At 45.7% G+C, this 12,355-nt stretch overlaps 1 protein-coding gene across 3 annotated transcripts in view; it reads right to left on the bottom strand.

Moving 5' to 3' along the window:
- Positions 1–4,211: 4,211 nt before the first annotated feature.
- PRLR (prolactin receptor) overlaps positions 4,212–12,355 on the bottom strand; it is a 146,297-nt gene continuing 138,153 nt past the window's right edge. For all 3 annotated transcript variants that reach the window (XM_045848018.1, XM_045848019.1, XM_045848020.1), the window contains 5 exons: positions 11,674–11,843; positions 10,142–10,283; positions 8,793–8,892; positions 8,223–8,292; positions 4,212–6,222 (listed from right to left, as the gene is read on the bottom strand). In XM_045848018.1, coding sequence (XP_045703974.1) covers positions 5,218–6,222; positions 8,223–8,292; positions 8,793–8,892; positions 10,142–10,283; positions 11,674–11,843 — 1,487 coding nt within the window. In that variant the 3' untranslated portion in view covers positions 4,212–5,217. The remainder of the gene's footprint in view (positions 6,223–8,222; positions 8,293–8,792; positions 8,893–10,141; positions 10,284–11,673; positions 11,844–12,355) is intronic.

The following is a 12,355-nucleotide window of genomic DNA, read 5'->3' on the forward strand; positions in this document are numbered from 1 at the left end:
CTCAAACCCAAAAATCACCTTCCCGAAAGACACAAGTCTGGGAGAGAGCTCCTACTCAATTATCCAACCGGAAACACCTGGTTAGAGCATGCGCTTTTGAGAAGTCACTCTGTAGTACTAAGTTTTATCAGTGTCTCTTGGATCTATTCATGGCCTTTGAATTAATTAAGTAATTAATGAATAGAGCTAGAATCTCTAAGCATGCACAGCTCCAAATTAGGTAACTTGTGACCCTCAGCCTGGGCCTTGATGTCTGTGTGGCTGATTTAACACTGGACTCAGTCTTTTGCACTGTAGGGCCATAGTCGTTGTTTAGGAATAATTTGAGTTTTTTGCAGTTCCTACAGTTGCTACAGCCATGAATCACTCTTAGGACAAATATAGGCCCTAGAATGACAGAACAGAGAGCCTGCCAGCATGGACAGCTAGGAAGAGGAGAGGCAAGTGTGTTAAATTCAATCAGCCTGGCTTGGAGGGATGGATCTCAGTGTTTCTGTCAAGCTTTGCCGCAGCCACACTGTTCATTGCTTCAGGTCAAGGGCACATCAACAAGCTTTTCTGGCTGTACTTGGGCCTTTGACTAGAAACCCTAGGTTTTACTTAGACCATGAAATCAAAGACAGTTAGTTAGAGTTGTGAGAGGTCTTTGAAACATTTGAGGCCAATCTGCTTATCCAACAGGTGCGGGGGCTGGTGGCGGGAGTGTAAAGGACTTGCACTGCATCCCACAGCCTGTTCAGTGGCAGCAGTGGGACCCAGACCTGGACATCGAATGCTCAGCCCACCACCTGAGCAAGAACACAATTGTGCCTGAGCTGAAAGGGCAGAAAAAGAAATTTGTTCACTGACATACACACGTGACACTTTCGTCAAAGGCAAATAATCCACCGTAGTCCATGCTGGGGGAGTAATCCAGAGTCATTTACGCTTTCCCGTATGTTTGCAAAGTTCTGAGGTGTGTACATGGTCCTTTTCAGGCCCAGACACCACTTCCAAGCATTCGAGAGTGTGTCCATATGTTTGCAAATTGAGGCCTGGGGGTGGTGGGCTGATCCCCAAACCCTCGCCAGAGTCGATTTCTCACCAGACAGAGTAAATCACACTGTTCACATCAGCTCGGTGGTAATTCAATCAAACAGTAACTGCAAAAATCTGCCGAGCAGGTGTAGCCTGGGCCTCAGCCCATCATGTCTTTCCCTTTCTGACCTCTCCATTCTTTGACATTAAAACAAGGAAAATTTACTTTCCAATCAATACACTACTTCTCTGTAAAAAGGAAAATTTAAAAAAAATATATAAAAGTAAAGAAAGGCACTTTGTAAACCGCGTACAAATCCGTTTCTTTCTCATCTGCTCCAAGAAGACGGGAACGTTACTGAAGGCAGGGCCCCGTCTCTGCGGACGTGACGGCAGCTGCTTGCTAACTGCTAGTGCTCTCTGCTTCCGTGGGGCCCCTACAGGAAAAGGAGTCGAACTCCTCCATCATTTACAGGTGCTCAGGGACGGCCCCACTTTGGACTAAACCAGTGGAAGCGAGTTTTTAGTCAACTGCCTACCAGGGTTGGCCTTAGGCACTTAGGAAGAAGAAAGAAGGTAAAGGTCAATGACGAGGCTGATAGGAAGGAACTGTGCTCCTGGTGAGGCGCCTAATCTCCATTCCTTAAAGCTGACCTCGGGACATTCTGCAGTTTGGGTCATGAGCTTCCATAACTCACCCACTGGCTGTCCTGTTTCCATGTGCTTTGTAACACGAGTATTTAGATGTTTGTTTATAAAAATAGGACTTATTGTGATTCAGAGCGTAAAGCTCTTGAAACCAACTATGCAGTGTTGGTCCGGTAATCTAGGAGGAAAAAAAAAAACAGACTCAGCAGCCAGATGTAAGAGAAGATACTTGGGGCTGGTGGATTCGGCAAGGAGTAAGCATGGCTTGATTCAGCAAAAGATCATTTTTCTAAAAATTAGAACCACATTTAATATGTCTTTTTTTAAAAAAAATCTCATGCCTCTTCCCTCTTATGCATATTTGTACATAATCCTAGACTATGATTCTGTACCTACATAATTCATAACATGCATATGTAATATGTAGGGCCAACTGGAACTGGCGATTTAAAAGGAAATACAAAAAGCACATCACAGAAGAGTACTTGTATTTTGATGATAAAAGATAATTACTTATTAGCTTAAGTAAGATGCAAGGCATTGATGAAATGGTCTTGGCTAGAAAATATCCAGTGAGTCATGGAATCAGTGTGCTGCAGATTAAAAGGATGTTGGAGATTATTTTGGCCCGGTGTATCCTTCAGAGGAGACTGAGGCCCAGAGGAGGAGATTGTTCTGTGTAAGGGGACATAGTTAGGACCAGAACCTGGGGCTCTGGACCTTCCATCTGCATCCTTCCATTTGACTAGCTATTTCCTTGATTTAAAAAAATATTCTACCCATGAAAATGAGTAATTCAAATATAGAGTGCTGACTGACCAAGAAATACAGTCTTGGCTTGGCTTAATGAGCAGCTAGTTGGTGTTATTTTTTTTCTTCCGGGATTTAGTTCAAGTTGAGTCTTTGGCCATAAGTTTTTGCTCTTATCTGCCAAAATCAGACTGTTTTTTAATTTTCAAGCTAGCAGAGTGATTGCTACACATCTTGGAGAACAGTGGGCTATTTGGGGGAAATTTGACCTTGAAGGGCGGAGTTTTGGGTCAGGGCTGCTGAAGGTGGACTGTGTCCCCTGTCCCTCATGGACACTGTGTGTCCTTTTGCAGGTCATTCTCCACCATTATGTGAATCTTAAACTACTAATAGATTTAATTTTTTTTCATCTATTTATTTTTAGAGAGAGGGGAAGGGAGGGAGAAAAGAAGGGAGAGAAACATTGATGTGAGAGAGAAACATCAAATGGTTGCCTCCCATACTGCCCCATCTGGGAACTGAACCTACAACCCAGGCATGTGCCCTGACTAGGAATTGAACTGGTAACCTTTAGCTTTGCAGAATGACACCCAGCCAGCTGAACCACACCAGTTAGGGCCTAATAGATTTTTTAAAATTATGCCTTTTCCTTACATACAGTGTTGTGAAGTCAAACAGACTTGACTTGTACTTTCCAAGAGAGGTGTTACCATGTGCTAAAATAACCTTTGGTGGCACGTCTCATCTAGGGCAGTGCTTCTTAAACTTCACTACACACACGTGTCATCCGGGGAACCTAGCGTAGGGCAGAGTCTGAATCTGCCGGTCTGGGGCGGGGAGGCTGAGAGTCTGCATTTCCATGCAGCGCCCAGGTGATGATGATGCAGCTGGTCCTCAGACCAGACTTTGAGTAGCCAGGGCCTAGGGGATTGAATAAACTGGGACACCTTTTCCAAATGTTCCCCTTACTCTTACAGTGTTTATATATTGGGGGAATAAAGCCTAAGATCTATTCCTTTTGCAATTCCGGAAGTCCTGTCACTGTGTGGACATAAGGAAAGGACTTGCCATCAGGTGAAATTAAAAAAAAAATCAACAACTAGAGGGAGGCAGGTCATGAGTCATGGATGCTGTCTTTGAAGTGGAGAGCCAGGCTTTTGACCCCTCCAGCGGGGAGCCTGCCCTTGGAACGGACTCGGGGACTCTTACTACCATACCCTGGCCTTTGTAGCTGTTCCCACCACCCCACACAGGCTGTTTCTTGAGACTTTTATTTGGACGCGTCTGACGTGAGTGCTGGCTCTGCCTCTGCCAAGATTTTGCAAATGGATCTACTCTGGAGAGATACTAACTCATAGCTTTGCTTGAAACATCTATGCTGCCAAGACTGCTCAGAAAAACAAAGCAAAACCAATCCCCTCTCTCTAAAGCTGTATGCTAGATGCCACCATTCTTCTCTTTATGGTGGCCTCATGAATGTTTGCCCAGAGAAGCGCAGACACCCTAGATTAGCCCCAAGTCCCAAGAGAAGTATTCATTTCTGTCTGTGGAGAGCCCCTACAACCCTAGGCTGGTGATTGTGGTTTAACGTATCCTGGAGATAAAAGACTCAGATAAAATGATACTACACTGTACTGGAAATTGAACGTTGTCATCCACTTCACATTCCTCAGTGGGGTCTGGCTGATGTGCCATTTACTCCACAAACAAGGACCGCGTACACTGTGATGTGCTGTAAATCCCCACTACAGCCTCCTAGCAGAAAATACCGTGCCCACCAAATATGTAAACAGTTGTGCTGGGAAGATAGAAAATACTCTTTTATTTTGCCTAAGTGATAGAAAAATAGTCTTCAAAAATACATTGTCGAGTGTCTGGGTTCGTATTAAAGTAGATTTTTATGTACAGTAAGGCAGTATCTATGTACTGAGCGTGCTGCTGTGATTGTCCTTTAAATTAAAGTTAGCTTGGGGGATTTTTTTTTTCACTAAGAGAAGACTAGGGTATATGATGCATTGTCTATCCTACTGAAATGAAACAGGAAAACATTTTAGGAGGATTCACCGCATCACACTCGTTTGCCTCTTGGGTAAGGAAATTTCACTCTCCGAAATTATAGTCCCTAGAGGTTTTAGAATAACATACCAAGGGATGGGGGTAATCCGTGCTTGACAAATTCAATCACTTGAGAAAAAACGGGAGGCATAATTTTAACCTGCGTGTCAGCAATTGGTCACTAAGGTAATAACAGGAAGGGATGTAAACAGTTCTGTGAGGTGTTCCGGAACGCATCCTTTCTAGAAACGTGTTGTGTTTGATTGATCCTAATAACCCAATGAAAGAGGCGGGCAGAGGCGAGGCAGTTGGTTTCCAGAAGCGGTTTTCACAGCGATGCCCTCGTCTATCGCCTTCCTGCGCTACTGCTCTAGCTGGACCCTTTCAGCTGCCCCTGTCACGTACTGCACCGTGAACGCCTTCCCCAGGGCCCACACCTGTTGGCACTGCCCCTCGAGATTACTAAGCAGCGTGCTGTTATGCCGTGGAACATGCAGTTTTATAACTAACAGCAAAAAGTAAATCTGTAAATCACAGGAAACAAAAGGCTCTGTTCTGGGATCAGCTGTTGGGGAAAGAGGCAACCGGTTGAATGCGGAGCGTGGGAAGGAGTGAGCCGTGGGTCTTTAGCTGTGTCATCCTCACCCCATTCTCGAACTTTCTCTAGCAGAGGACACAGCATGGATGCTGTAGTATTACCTGAAGGAAAAAATCACATTTTAACCAATCATCCCATTAATGAAGCCATCACTGAAAAGAGCGCTTTAAGCACATGGGGTCCAGGTACTCGGACCCCGCCAGCTGCAGACCAAAGCTGCTTGGTACCCTGGTGTAGGAGGCCACGTCTTTCTCGCCTTGATTCTCTTGCAAGGACGGCGGAGGTTCCTCGACCAGCTCTTCAGAGGAAGCTGGGTTTGGAGCGCCCGGATCCTGCACGAACACCAGGATTCTGTCATCTATCACCCTGGACACCTTAGTGTACTCCTGACTGGGGGGAAGGGCCCCGGACTTCTCGGTCTGGTCGCTGTTGTCTCTTTTGGGGAGCAATGATAATGCTCCATCTTTGCTGATCTTGTGAATCGCCACGTAATCCAAGGGTTTCGCGGAGATAAAGGGGACCAGCTGCAGTGGGGGGTCTGGATCAGTCTCAGAATGAAAGCTTTCCACCTCGCTCTGCTCTGCCGCCTTTTTCTCCCCTCCAGTCTCAGCGGTTTCCAAGGGTTGTAAAGCACGATGTTCTGTGTTGTCCAGCGAAGTGGCCAGCATGCCTGGGGTGCCCATGGCCAGCTTACACACATCAGCAATGTTGTGGTAAGAAGCCGTGGCGTCCTGCAGGCTGGGCAGCTGCGATGAAGGCCTTGTTGAAGATGGGGGTCCACTGGCATAGGAATAGGGGGTTTGGCTTCCCAAGCCCATGTTCTGAGAGCCCCAGGCGTGGGTGCCATTTGTTTCAGAGCTCTCTGGTTTCTTGATGCCCTCAGGAGTGTGGGACGCAGATGGGTTCTCCTGGGGCTCCTTATACTTTTCGGACAAGAGTGAAGAGCTGTCACAACTGCCCAGGCCAGAATCCCTGTGGGGAGCCAGGTGTTTGGACTTCGTCACACCCTGGTCCAAGTGTTCTTTCGAGTTGGCTGACATCAGCTGCTGGTTCTCACTGTCAACGACTTCTAAAAGCTCCACCAGCAAGTCCTCGCAGTCGGAAGGGAAGTCTTGGCATCCCAGGGCACTCAGGAGTTCTTCAGACTTGCCCTTCTAATAGAACACAGACAAGGAGAAAAGGCCCTTAGCTTTAAAACATTCCAAATCAGCATCGAAGTCGAGTCTGTGTTCATGACCACGGGCAGGTGGGTGTGGTAAGAGCCTAGCAGAATTCCCCACACTTTCGACCTTTGTGTACCAGGCCATCTATAATCACCTCCTGGAATACTTATTCATCTTATATTTTTCTTCCAGTCAGTCTATGATTTTAACTTAGTCTCTCTCTAACCAGTAATGATCATGAATTTAACGGGCAAGTAGTATATGCACAGATAAAAAAAAACATATAACTATCAAATAAGAAAAGTTTTTGCAACATCTAAAACCACCACACGCAGGCCCTGGCTGGGTTGCTCCCTTGGTTAGAGCTTTGCCCTTTTTATGCCAAGGTGGCGGGTTCGGTCCCCACCCCAGTCAGAGCACATGCAAGAAGCAACCAATGAAAACATAAATAAGTAGAACCGCAAATCAATGTTTCTCTTTCTCTCTCTTTAAAAAAAATCAATAAATAATAAAAAAGAAAGAAATTATAAAACCAGTGTGCTCATACATGTGCTCAGCTCTTTGGGACTCAGTGGCTCTGACTTCTGGTTCTTGGACTGCTAGCCTCCTCTGCTACTTTGTAGAATCTGAAAGCAGTAAGTTGCATCTCACTTCTTCCTCATCCTCTCAACTGTTCTTCTTGCAACATCTCCCTTCCTTCGCCTCTTAACTCTTCTTCTTGCAACAGCTCCCTTCTTCCCTATCTCTTCTTCTCTGGTCCAACTTTTCTCTGTCCTCTACTGCATTTCCTCTCTGTCCTCTACTGCATTTCCTCTCCCCCCCTTCCTGCCAATACATATTTTCTTCTCCTGCTTTCCCTCTCCCTCTTCCTTCTCCTTCTCTCTCATTCTTCCTGCTGCCTTCTCCTCTTCCTTTCCACTCTTCTTCCTGATTCTCTGACTTAAGTCAGATACTGGTGCCTAAATCTTGGCTTTATCACTCATTCAAGGTATTGACCTTGAACAAGCTGCTCAATGACCCTCAGTTTCTTCATCTGTAAAATGGGAATAATAATGCCATATGGGAGGGTTCTTTCGAGGATTGGAGGTAATGTGACTGAGAAAACAAAAACTTTTTTTCTTTGACACAAAAAGTGGTTATTTTATCATGAAGTCTCTGTGGCTACAAGGTCGAATAGACCATACTTAATTTAGTTAGCTGAGACGTACATGCTGGCTCTATCAAGGATAATGGCATAAGAGCACTGAACCAGGAGCCCAAATTCCAGGGTCCTGGTCCCTGCTGTGATATTTGCAGTCAAGGTGAATGCGGTCAAGCCAAATCCCCTGGGACTCTCTTCTCCCATTCTTAGACTGTTGGTCTTGCAGTGGCTGGGTCAATTGATCTAATGCACAGGTAATTGCTTTTACAACTATTGGCGTTGAGCTTAAGGTCAAATTGAAAGTCTATATTTCAACCTGCAGAGAAATTTAGAATGTTCTAACCCCTCTTTCCATTCAAAACACTTAAATGTAACTCCCACCTGAATCAGCCTAACCGGGCCCTGGCCAACACCAGCCCACTGCACTGACCCAGCCTCACCCGAGCGCTCCAACAGGCGACAGCAGCAGCAGGGTTACTCTGGCCTGACGGGAAGAACGCTCAAGGGGGAGCTCTCACCAAAGTATGATGAGGGTAGGGGTCGTAAGCCCTTCTTTGTGTTTAACAAAAGATTCACCTTTTAAAAAATGGATTATTTGTACACAATATTCATGTCCATGCTTTTGAACAGACGGGGGAATCTGCAAGCACTACCAGGCGCTACCATGTTTTCCTGGCTTTCTCTCTTGTCCTTCTGACATTTGATGTCTCCTCGTAAGTACACGCACGCCTCACATATCTTTCTCTAAAGAGGAGGGACCGTGTGGCCAGGCTGAACTGGTGGGATTGTGTGTGTGAGTGTAGAGGTAGGTATTACCAATCGTGACACATTCTCCCCCTCTGGCACTTACCTCCAGCAGATGAGTATCAAATCCTTTTATTTTTGGCCCAGGAACCGGTGGGAAGATGCAGGTCATCATGCTATAAAATAATGTGTGGGAGAGGATAAATAACTCATTTTCTCACTTTGCAAATTCTAAAAGATTGGTGTTATCTGCTACGTGGACTGAGGTAGGTAGGAGTTAGACCTCTGGGGCTACACGAAACTGACAAGCAACGGTGAAGACAGTAAGTACGGAGGCCAATGCCAACATTAGCTCCAGCTCACTGAGGAGGCTGATTTGCACTATTTGCATGCTCTCCTTCTCTTGATTTTAGCTGCTCTTGACAGAATCTTACTATTTCCCAACTGTGAGCTTCCGTTTGATGGAAAGAGCACCACCTTCAAAGGAGTTCATTCTGTGACATTCATTAGCACTAATAAAAGACTTTTTAAAATGGATGGACCATGCTGCAACTAATGGTTAAAATCAAGTACTTGAATTATCCTGTCCGTTCCCATCATCTCGGTATTGGCTTTTAAGAGGATGATTACCCCTGACAACCAGGACCGGGAGGAAGGTTGATAGACAATGAAGTACCTATAGCCCTTCAAAGCCACTGCCCAGACCATAATCAAACAGACGACAACAGAAAGAACAGCCACAAAGATCCACACGGTGGTATCTGTATTGGTGACATCTAAAAAGAAACAGCCAGAGAGCTTTGATCACATACAGTATCATGAAATACAAGCGAACAAACAAAACTAATGAAGGAAACTTTTGAACCCAAGTGCCCCCCACCTTGCCTACACCTCTTTTGACTTGAACTGCAATCTGGAGTAACATTGACCCTGGGTTAATTATTCCAATGTTATTAAATTTGAATGTGTTGCAAGTATTTTAAAGTGCATTTTTCCAAAAGTGTTATTTTCTCTGGTACTTTAAGAGGCAATTTAAGATCACACCATCGACTGCAGTAACAATGACAGGTAACGTACGAAGTTCTTATGAAAAGCCATCAATAATGTTAAGCTCTTTATATACATTGCCTTGCATGTAACGATGAGACTCAGTGAGTGATTACCCATTGGCATGTGACAATAAAGTTGTCGTCCGGGATTTGAATTCAAGCCTTTGCTGCCTCTGGACCCTGCGCTGTTACTCCGTAAGAGCCAGGGCTGAACAGGAGGCCTGCGAGCCTCAGGACCCACAGTTCAAGGCTCTTGCCAGTGTGACAAACCAATGCGAACCCTGATACTCCGGCCAGGCAAGTGGTCACAAGCGCTGGGCTTTGCCATTCGGTTCTGGGCAAGACTTCTAACTGCACAGAACTTCAGCTCCCTTGCTTTCAGTTCTTAACGGCAGTTACAGTCTCGCTGAATGTTTGAGAGGACCGGGAGAACCAGGCAAGGTGAAGACTTTGTAAACCGTGACGCACGTCAGAAATGCAAGATGCAGCATTCTCTTGTGGGATATAAGCCATCATGTCTGATGACAGTTAGAACGGAGTGGCCGCTCTCATACTGGGCCTTGACCGAGAGACCACCATGTCATCGACACCAGAGACTGAAAATCAGTTCGGTTCATGCCTCTAAGACGGGATATCACCTTACAAATTCTAGGAGAACTAGCTGATGACCTTGACTCGATGACAGGGACGGGGCAGGTGGGGAGGGCAGAACGACCATCAAGCCCCCCGAGACACACCAAGCCCATGCCTGCCACTTCCCCCTAAACCCCGGTCCTCGCCGACAGTGACCCAGAGGGCACTGCCACACCCCCAAACACCTTTGGGTTGGGTGGAGACGTTGTAAACCTCCCTCTACTCATTCCTCTAGACTGAGGTGCAAAATCATTTCTTAGTAGTTACGACGTGCACACTTACTAAATTCATTCTTTCCTAAAAACATTTAAAATGATAAGCAAAAGGTCGTCAAGACACTCACCATTAGGTATCTGGATGGAGTTCTCTGGGCCCCACTTACTCCAGAATCCATGGTCGGGCTTGCAGCGAACCTGGACGAGGTATTTCTCTCCTGGATATAAGCTGAAAATCTTGAACTGCGTTTGCTGCCCAGCGAAATGAGTCTAAGGAGGAGCAAGGAAAACGGAAGTCACTCCGACCTGTGCTCTGGAGAGACGAGCTTTTCCCTTGGATGGTAAAACCGTCGGAGGCGTGAGGCCGACAGGCAGATTCAGACACCCTGCTGCCGCCGCTGCACCTTGCCAGCCCGCCCTCTCTACTTTGCAACATTGTTCGCTCCTCGGTTGGCAAGGTTTCTCTCTCCCCATCGGAACTCTGTTTCAGAAAGACAAATATTCTGCGTCCTACCCCCTGCCTTCTAAATTTTACTTTACAGAGGGTGGCCAGTTAATAAAACTCTAAACCTGCCATTTTGTAAACCCTAATGAAATCACTGATCCGAGGGTTATTCAAGGAAACCCACTCACTAGGCATCATGAGAGAACTGGGCATCGTGTTCTTGAAGCAACAGTGACCACGTACACGTGACTTTACGATTCGGGCACCGGGTCGTGATGTCCCTGGCCCAGGGGGTAGTGTCAGTGACCTTCACGGTATGTCAGTCAGATGCTTTCTGTCCCCTAACATGACGCGATAGGAAGCGATAGATGTCGCCTCTGAAGTATTCTTGCCCAAACGTGTTCAACCTGAATCTAATCAAGTCTTCAGAGCTCATGGCTGGCTACAGGAAATATGGGGCAGAGAAATGAGCTAAGTGATCTCCCAAAGAGCTAACCAGACAAATGCAAAACGTAGGACATTCTATGGGGCCAGGGCCTTGTCTCCTGAGCCCGTTGAGGCTAAAAGAACATAATAACCAGTCACCATGTGTGGTCCTAGGTGGATTCTCATTGGCACAAAGTAGCTGTTAAAGATACTGTTTTTGGAAACAACCGGGAGAATTAGAATATGAATTGGCTATTTAAATGATACTAGGGAATTTTAATTATTTTCCTATGTGTGATATTATTTCGTCTATGTTTGATAATGTTTCCTTAAAAAAAAAAAGACATATACTAAAGTACTTAAGAGTGGAATATCTTACTATGGAAATAAGTTACTGTATTATTTCTTTACAATGAAATATTTTAAAGTGCATAAAAATGCTACAGACCATTGACTGGTTACACTAAGATTTTTTTCCCTCCCACTGAGTGCCACTTCAGTGTTTTCATAGGTGCCTAGCTCTAAGATATCCTGAGGGAGGTGGGTCGGAAGCCCGGTGGAAGCATCTGTTCGGTGCAAAGAAGGGATTCGCCTTGAGAGCGTTGTGAAAGTGCACCCCCAGCAATCCCACGAGAGGGGAGAGGGCCCTTCCACATGTGGGTGGCCGCATCCGCGTCAGGAGGACGCCATGATGGCCCCGTAATTAGGAGACATGACCTGTTCCCAGTAGCAAGGGCTTCACCTTTGCCAAAGGGCACGGTTCCTTCCCGAAGCTTCTGGCCGACTCACCTCCCACTCCGCTGCTTTCTCGGGCTTCAGTCGAATTTCGTACTGAAGTGTGAGCCAACCAGAGCTTATGTCAATCAGGCTGGGTGAAGACCATTTTATCCACAGATACGGTTTTTGGTCTTCTGGATGTTTTATCTTCAAAGTCAGGTTCATGGGAGGTTCTGGTTCAACTGAAAACAGGAAAGACACCCTGGGTTCACTGACGGTGGTATTTGAACACAGAACTGTATGACTTACCATTTCATTCCGCCATGGTTACGAGGCACCTTGCCCTCGATGCCAGGTGCTGGTCAGCAGGGTTGGGATCAGGGTGGAGTGAGGGAGATGCATAAGGTGCAGAGTTTAAGGATGCATTAATGGCCAACAAGGAGATGCAAGAACTTCGATGTCATTAGTCATTTAGGAAATGCAAATCAAAATCACAATGAGATACCATTTCACACCCACTAGGATGGTTGGAATTCAAAAAATTAAAGATAACCAGGGAGGATGTTGAAGAAATGGAAATTCTTATACATTGTAAAATGTATATGTAAAATGGTGCAGACACTGTAGAGAAAAATCTAGAAGTTACTCAAATGGTTAAACATAAAATTATCATGTCACCCATCAGTTTCATGCTGTAGCCAACATACCCAATAGAAAGGAAGGCAGGTATTCAAACAAAAACTCAGACATGAGT

This window comes from Phyllostomus hastatus, unplaced genomic scaffold, assembly GCF_019186645.2.
Source record: "Phyllostomus hastatus isolate PE091 unplaced genomic scaffold, TTU_PhHast_1.1 phas_contig_58, whole genome shotgun sequence".
Classification (NCBI taxonomy): domain Eukaryota; kingdom Metazoa; phylum Chordata; class Mammalia; order Chiroptera; family Phyllostomidae; genus Phyllostomus; species Phyllostomus hastatus.